Below are 8319 nucleotides of genomic sequence, written 5' to 3' on the forward strand. Positions count from 1 at the left end.
AAGCTCTGCTCCAGCACCACCCTTTGTGCCAAAGAGGATTACAACACATTTCTAGCAGAGAACAGGTTTAACTGAATTGATGTACATTTTTTTTTTAAATATATAAATATAGTAACCCAGTTCTGAAGTCCTTGTAGGACTGCAAGTATGATGCACTTAAAATGCTGTTTTTATTTGTATCCATAAAACAATCTCTTCCGTGACTAAGCTAATATTTACACACACCCCCACCAATAGCATAACGCTTGCCCGTCTCGGGTAATCACAAAGGTGTTGAAGGATTCCCTGTATTGGGGAATGGATCAGTATTTGTTCCTATTATAAAAGATGTTTAGACAATCAATAGTCTTGTTGCTGGAACCTTCTTGCCAATAAAACAAATGCAAACCCTGTTAAAGAACAAACACATTCTGCCTTCAGTGTCAGAAGATGATGCGTTTCCCATCAGCTGGGTTCTGCTCCATAGGACAGTACGGGCACTTTAACCTGGAGGAGTAAAGGGATATAGCTTGGTGTTAGGAGCAGGGTTATTGAGCGACGTTACTATAGAAAGCTAAATATAGAATTAGATTGCCCTTCAGCAAATTGGCATTTTTTCAGGTATTCAGAACTTGCTGTTATCGTCGTCGGATGTTTTCACACTAATATATGCTGTTTTTATTGCTGATGGAATATAATATATATATATATATAATGTTAAAATGACCATCTCAGTCAGTGCTTCAGTCACAGGGGCCAATATATTGACTTATCTTAGGACTAGGGCCCAGCACATTGACTTGCAGGGTGGTTATAATGTACATACCCTATTACTATTATATACTCGTGAGTCTGGTTACTTATCTTATTCTTGCACAGGAGTACCATTCAACTGGCCCCTTCTCAGAATACTAACTGCTCTCGAGTGTCTTACTAATTCAAGAACAAGGAAACTAGTTCCTAAAATGAAAGAAAGAGCGGCACAACTAATGTACCAGGCAGGGCTTGAAAGACTTACTCTGTCCCTTTGAAATTTTCTACTGAATAAGCTATGATGCAAAATGAACAGACTGATGGACATTTGTTAGTCAGTCATTGTTTTTGTATAATATGTACAGGCACAAATGGCCAAGAAACTTACTTCCCTCCGTTTATCAGCTTGTTCAGAGCGTCTCGGGAGATAACGTGTCCGCATACAAGCTTTATGGGTGGGTTGGAGTCAGAGGTTTGTTGCCGCAGGATAGGACATGCAAAGACAGAGTGATACCCACACTTCTTGCCCAGGTCAATCTCGATCTGAAATGAAACAGAACTTGTTATTTTGAGGAGCAAAGCTGTCAGTCACTAGTAGACACTGCGAAAAGGCAACTACTCACTGGTAATTCATCCTTGTGACTCCAGACTCCTGTGCACTGTCTTTGCTCAATAACAGCTTTAATGTTCATCAAGACAGGGAGAGCAATGCAACCAGAGGCAAAGCTGAGCAGGGGAGAAAAACACCAGTAAGGCCTCGGCCATGTTAACCACTTGCTGGCGGAAGCGTGCTGAGGCGCGCTCCCGCTCAGCACTGAGCCCCTACAGCCGCAATTAGAGCGGCTTTAGTAGGGGCTCACCTGCGCTTTCGCATTCCCCCGCTTGCCGGCGCGACAGGCCGGTCACGTGAGCGGTTCGCCAGCTCCGTGACGTCACTGGGCCGCCCCCGGCCAGTGACGCGCCCACCAAGCAACCGCAAGGCCAGGGAAAGCACCCGCTTTCCCTGAGCCTCAGCGCGCAAGCAGGGAGCATGGACTCGGCCTAAGAGGTACGCTGAGCAATGAGAGATAGATATATGCTCCTGTGACAAGCTTCTTACCCCACACTGAGAGGGGACTCCACTGATAGACCAAGTAGGGAGCACGCGTCATGGGTGAACTGCTCACTGATGTCTGCCCACTGCTCCATTTCTAGGAGATGGGAGTAAGGGGAGTTCACAATCCCGTGCCGAAGGTAGACCAGGCTGCCCATCATCACCTGAATGTCTGGGGCAGAAGCAGAGTCACTGGTTGCAGATCTGATGTGTGTGTGTCCCTTTGGGTTCAGAGTAAACCTCTGTCAGAGACTGCTGCACAAGTACAAGACTAGATGCTCCCTTACCTTGCTTGTGGAGTTGGGCGAAGGGTTGAAACTGACGTGCGTACGTTAATGCCTCAAGCTGCTTGTGCGGCCCACCACTGAGAAGGCTAATGAAGTGGAGACGGTGCAGCCTAAACTCCAGGGAGCTGTTTAACTCTCGAAGGCGCTGTCTGTTGGCAATTGCCCACCTGTAACCCAGAAGGAAAGAAAAATTTACTATGTTTTCAGACACACGAAAAGTGTATAGCGAGGGGCGGTGATGCCTACTCCAAGGCTGGTCTCAGATCCTGTGTCTGCAGAGCGTCCAGGATTCGATTAAGCTCCAAAAAGGGCTGCTTAAAACTCGTGTCAACACGCAAGGCCGACTCCTGCAAAAAAAAAAAAAAAACATAGTAAGTTTAATGCCTTGGGTATATGCTGGGCAGAGAGCAGATGCCAGTTACTAGTAGCAAACATTCACACTATACCTGGCTGAGCTCCTCTGCCACATTCAGAAGCCCCTGTTGGTACAAGTGCTCCATAATTGCACTGTGAATTAGCTGCTGCTTCTCTCTGGATTCCCAGGCACCATTGGACACCACTGCACATGCTTCTGACTCAAAATTCTGCAAACAGCAAAGCAAACAATAAAAACATATGCATATTAATTATATGTTGATTGAATGTATGGTACAATGGATTTAGGCTGCAAGGACTGAACAAGTCTCGGAGGAGCTGTGTCCCTGAGGTCACTACTGTGGTACTGTATGTGGGACACCTTGGACATTCCACTTCACCTCCCTGACTCAGCTACGAAAAATTAAGACTGGAAGCTGTTTGGGGCATGTATTTATTGTGCATGAATTCTACTTTGTACAACTTTACTGTGTCTCTATCTAAACCCTTGGTTACATCCGGCCTTTGAAGATCTTATCTTGGTCTGCAAACTACTAACTACCTCTGTCCCTCTATTCAGTCCCAGTTAAGTGGAGCCAGGGACATACCTTACAAGCCGCAAATCAGAACATCTCCCACCACACTCCTGTCAGTTGTTTCTTTGTGGGGCACAGTTTAAACCTACAACACTCCTCTAGTCTGACCTGGAACTAATCTAGAGCAGAACAGAGGGAGCATGGCAATCATATTCAGTGCCCCAGCAGAAATGAGCTAGGAGAGTCTGATGTGTGTTCCACGCTTAACAAGACTTAGGCCTCGGCCAGGCAGGGAACGGGCGCGCTGGTGCTCATGCGCTGCGGCCTGCTCGGCCGGGCGTTTCGTGGCCAGCTAGGCACGCGCTCGCCTGGGGGCGTGGCCACGACGTCACAGAGCTGGTTCGCCCTCATTGGGCGAACCGCTCACGTAACGCGCTTGCGAGTGACAAATTCAAATTTGCTTGCACTAAGCGCCGAGCGGGCGCAGGCGCTTGCTCACGCTGGCTTGCTGGTCGCAAGCGCGCCACGTGAGCGGTTCGCCCAATGAGGGCGAAGCAGCTCTGTGACGTCGTAGCCACGCCCCCAGGCGAGCGCGCGCCTAGCTGGCCACGAAACGCCCGGCCGAGCAAGGCGCAGCGCATGAGCACCAGCACGCCCGCTCCCTGCCTGGCCGAGGCCTTAGAGCTTGTCCAGGGTGAGCGCGATCAAACACATTGTGACAATGTGTTTGACCAGTGTGTGCTCGCTCGCCAATGAGCGCTCAGCTGCTTTGCGAGACAAATTCTTTAGAATTTGTCGTGCTTGTCCTGGTCACGTGCGCGGTTCAGCCAATGAGGGCGAACCGCTCACGTGACGTCACGAGCACGCCGCCCCCCTGCGTGTGCAACTACGCTGGACACAAACTGCCCCTGCTCTCACGGCAGGGAGCTCGAACGAGAGCGCGCTCGCTCCCAGCCTGGCCGCAGCCTAAGGAGGAGGCAACAGCCAAAAATACGGTGTTCCCCCCATGCATGACACAAGCCCAATAAAGGAGGCCATTTCAAATGGGACAGTCTGACAGCCCTTAAACAGTGAGGTCAATACCCACCTAGTTAATAACTATTTAGCATTCCGGTGCCCTAATAAACTAGTTGAAATATATTTGTAATCCTAAATTAACATTGGGGGGTGGGAGGCCTAATCGACACACTTACTCTATCAATTGCTTTTCCTACTCTGGAAACACTACTGTGTATATCTTTGTGGTCAGACGCCAGTCTCTGGACAGTTTCCCTGATTTTACGGCAGCGCTGTGACATCATTAACGAGAGTGCAGGCGACAGTGGCACTTCTTGCAGGGCTGTAAAAGAAAGACCGTAACAAGACTGCCCATTCTAACAGCACGATATGAAATCACTAAAATCACCTTTACATCTCGCCTCAATTCATCAAATATTTATTTCTATTGCTCACCAAAAATCTGTGAATAATACAGGTGAGGGGCAGGAAAAAGGAGATGTATCAATAACAGTAATGTTAGGGAGGTGATGACAATACGGTGCAGGCGAGAGCGAAGGAGGAAAAATAGGTGGTATAAGAACAACTGATAGATGAATGGAAGGACGTAATGATGTTTTATTGAGAGAATTAAATGTGATACATGGAGAGAAGAGTGCAGCTACAATTAATTGTCAGTATAAACATATTCACCTACAATGGTATGTTTTTTATGGCGCCAACCATATCAGTGCAGTGCTTTGCAGAAATAGTATAACATACATAATACAGGGAAATACAGTGCATCAAATAAAATAATACATTGGAAGAAAGGAGACATTACAATTGACATCAGGGTGTTTTGATCTGCTGAGCACATAGTAATGCAATTCGATTTCAGTAAGTGAATAGATGCAACTTATTGTTAGCGTGTCAGTGTATTATGGCATCTATATGATCTACTGTTAGTGCATCTGTGGCTCAATTTGATCTGATGAGTGTCAATATGATCTAGTGTCAGGGTAATGATTGAATCCAGATAAGCGTGTTCATCAGGGTTCATGTTGTTGCTACCCACACCTGTTTGTCATACTTCATCATGTCATCCTATAAGTATGTCCCAGTGTTAATATACTGCACTGTTGGTATGTACAGGCGCATTTATGCATGGTATAATTCTAATATCAGAAATAAACACCAGATACAGAATTAGACAGAATGATCCTGTCAGTATACAAAAGGTGCATTATATTTGTCAGCAAGCTCCTGTATCATGACACCAGTTTACCAGTGTGATTATAATAATATATAGAGTTTTCTTCTTGGTAAGTGGCATAACTATAGTGTAGTTGGGGTGATTCTAGATCATATGTTGTCAATATAGTGTCAGTATTATTAGGATCCAATATCACATATTTATAATAATATGATCATGCAACTTATATTTGTTATATAATGTTATTGCTATGGTCAGTGTGCGGTTAGAATTTCTACCAGTATGAATGTGGTTACCATACCATTATCATAGTATATATGTGCAGTGACAGTATATATATTCACGCAACTATATACTATCACCATCCTGATATTTATACTATTATATATCAGAGTGGTGATTGCACATATTTTATATATCAGAGTAGTGATGGAGACATATGGTATATGGCGAATGTGTGTGTGTATAGCGTTTATATCACACGTGTATATACCGGCGTTGCTCAGTTCCTCCCGCAGCTCGGTCACTGATCTCAGGAGCTGGTCGAGGCTCCTCTCGCTGCTCTCCCCGTAGCTCAGGAATCTCTGCAGCACTTTCTCCAGCTCCCACTCCACCCCAACACAGCGCTCCATGCCGGCACAGGACCGGCTACCGTCACCGGCCCCTCTACCCTGCCAATCACTACCGGGCACCGGCCCCTCTACCCTGCCAATCACTACCGGGCACCGGCCCCTCTACCCTGCCAATCACTACCGGGCACCGGCCTCTTTACCCTGCCAATCACTACCGGGCACCGGCCCCTCTACCCTGCCAATCACTACCGGGCACCGGCCTCTTTACCCTGCCAATCACTACCGGGCACCGGCCTCTTTACCCTGCCAATCACAGGCCACCGGCCTCTTTACCCTGCCAATCTGTACCGGGCACCGGTCCCTCTACCCTGCCAATCTGTACCGGGCACCGGTCCCTCTACCCTGCCAATCTGTACCGGGCACCGGTCCCTCTACCCTGCTGATCTGTACCGGGCACCGGTCCCTCTACCCTGCCAATCTGTACCGGCCTCTCTACCCTGTCAATCTGTACCGGACACCGGCCTCTCTACCCAGCCCCCACCTCTATGGTTGTATATTTCGCAGCCTCTCGGCCCCGTTACCGGCCTCTCTATGCCACCGCGTCCTGCTCTCTATGGCTGATCGCCGTACCATCTGTTTCCGGTCTGCACCGGAAGTTCGCGCATGTGCGGATGTGAGCGGTGCAGACCTCCTGTGTGAGTGTGATGCACAGTGGCGGGGTCTCTGCAGCCTGCAGCACACACAGCACCGGGCAGGAAGAGGACCCTGCTCTCATCACAATGCGTTACACATACACTGTATTTCATTTAAGCTATTTTCACATTTCAAACGGGGACAGAAAAGAAAGCGGGAGGAGCACATATATTAACATACACATGTAGTGTACTGTATAGTTATAGTAAATCAAAAAGCTGGGAGAGGTGAACTTTCCATTCGTGAACCATAATACAGAAGCCACACCACAGAAACCAAATAAGAACAAAGGTGTCATAAAAGCAGTTCAGGAGGCTTGGAAAGCTAAACAAGCAGCTACGATTTATTTCCACTTGGCAATTCCTTCAGGGCGCCTCTGGCACTGTTGGGATTCACATTGTGTATCACACTTTTTGAACCCAAAAATCTTGGGAAGGAAGTGAGTTTTGTCTCAGTGCAGTTGCAATCGCACACCTGGCACTCATCAGCAGATGAGAAATGAGCTAAAGCTAAACATCGACTTCATCAATTTGACAGCAAAGTATTGCAAACCAAGGATCAAACTTTGCAAATGTGATTTCTTAGATGAGTGAAAACACCCTCCTCCAAAATAACTTAATTTTGGCACGCAGCCACCATTGTATGTATGTCTTTATTTATATAGCACCCTTAATGTACATAGCGCTTCACAGCAGTAATACATGTGACATAATAATATAAATAACAAATAATACAAATAACACATTCGGAAGAAGCGCTTCAGACATAAAAGTAACATTTAGGAAAAGGAGTTCCCGCTCTGAAGAGATTAGAATCTAATTATGTCAGAGACTTCCCATCTGACCACAACCCCACTAACATTTGTTTGGAATATTGGGGGATATTATAGGAAGTATTTGTGACAAACGTGAGGGTTTGGCCCGGGATTAACGGGGTTACTCCCCAAGGGCCCCCCTCTAACCTCGCCAGGGAGACAAGTGGTTAACTGGGCTGAGGCCCAGAAAAGTGATTTAACCCTTGTTATAACATGAAAATGCTTATTCCCCTGTGTAAAGGTATTGTTGCGGGATCAGTGTCTGCATAACACACACCCTGGATCATAAGGGGTTAATAAGCTACAGTTTAAGAAAATTCCACTGTATTGTGTCTTTTCAGGGAATCTGGACTTCAAAGGGCTTAATTGAAGTTGAATATGAAAAGCAGAAGGGTTTTTTAGTGTACAGTATGTTAATACCTGTTTGCAGCCAGACCCTGAGTCTTGGGGTGCAGCCTCAGGGGAACCCCCCAAGTACCCACATATTGAAAATATAACTTTGTCATAAGGGGGACATATATTTTTGATAAAGTGACCTTTTTGCAGTTTTTGAAATGTCCAGAAACCAAATGCTGTGACTCATATGAGTCTATTCACGTTTGATATGCAAGCTTCCTCTCTGGAAGTGCATATCAAAAGGGAGGTGTGAATGGGCCAGTTGGATGCTAAATAGGACATCCTGCTAGAATTTAGCCTGGCTTCACAGGGGTATTGCTATGCGAGACCCAGGAAGCATCAAAAGAGTAATTACCTAATTGTTTATGCGGGAAGCTAAAAGCCTGCTTCAAAGGGTTCATTGATGGGGGTAGGGGTGGAGCTACCCAAGAAGGGAATAAAAAAAAACCTTATTAAATATAAGAATACTATGAGATGTCCTTGGCTGAACCTGCTAAGCGCTACATATTTGTATTGGTGGGAGTTAGCCGATCTTTTGAGTGTAAACACTGTATATGTAACCGCTACGAAATGCCAGATATTAATATCTCTATTAATTTTCATATTACACTGTAATGTTTGGTCTCTCTGCGAGCGTCAGGTGTGACGGAA

The 8319-nt window shown here is 46.3% G+C and overlaps 1 protein-coding gene across 1 annotated transcript; it reads right to left on the minus strand.

The window, feature by feature from the left end:
• Positions 1–146: 146 nt before the first annotated feature.
• RMND5B (required for meiotic nuclear division 5 homolog B) lies at positions 147–6422 on the minus strand. Its single transcript, XM_075600756.1, has 9 exons — positions 5687–6422; positions 4196–4341; positions 2559–2696; positions 2359–2459; positions 2113–2279; positions 1832–1997; positions 1356–1458; positions 1121–1275; positions 147–486 (listed from the first exon to the last, which is right to left on the minus strand). The coding sequence occupies exons 1-9, from the start codon at positions 5823–5825 to the stop codon at positions 423–425; spliced, it is 1179 nt and encodes a 392-aa protein (XP_075456871.1). The 5' UTR covers positions 5826–6422; the 3' UTR covers positions 147–422.
• Positions 6423–8319: the final 1897 nt, after the last annotated feature.

The sequence above is a fragment of the Ascaphus truei genome, chromosome 5 (assembly GCF_040206685.1).
Source record: "Ascaphus truei isolate aAscTru1 chromosome 5, aAscTru1.hap1, whole genome shotgun sequence".
In the NCBI taxonomy this organism is placed as follows: domain Eukaryota; kingdom Metazoa; phylum Chordata; class Amphibia; order Anura; family Ascaphidae; genus Ascaphus; species Ascaphus truei.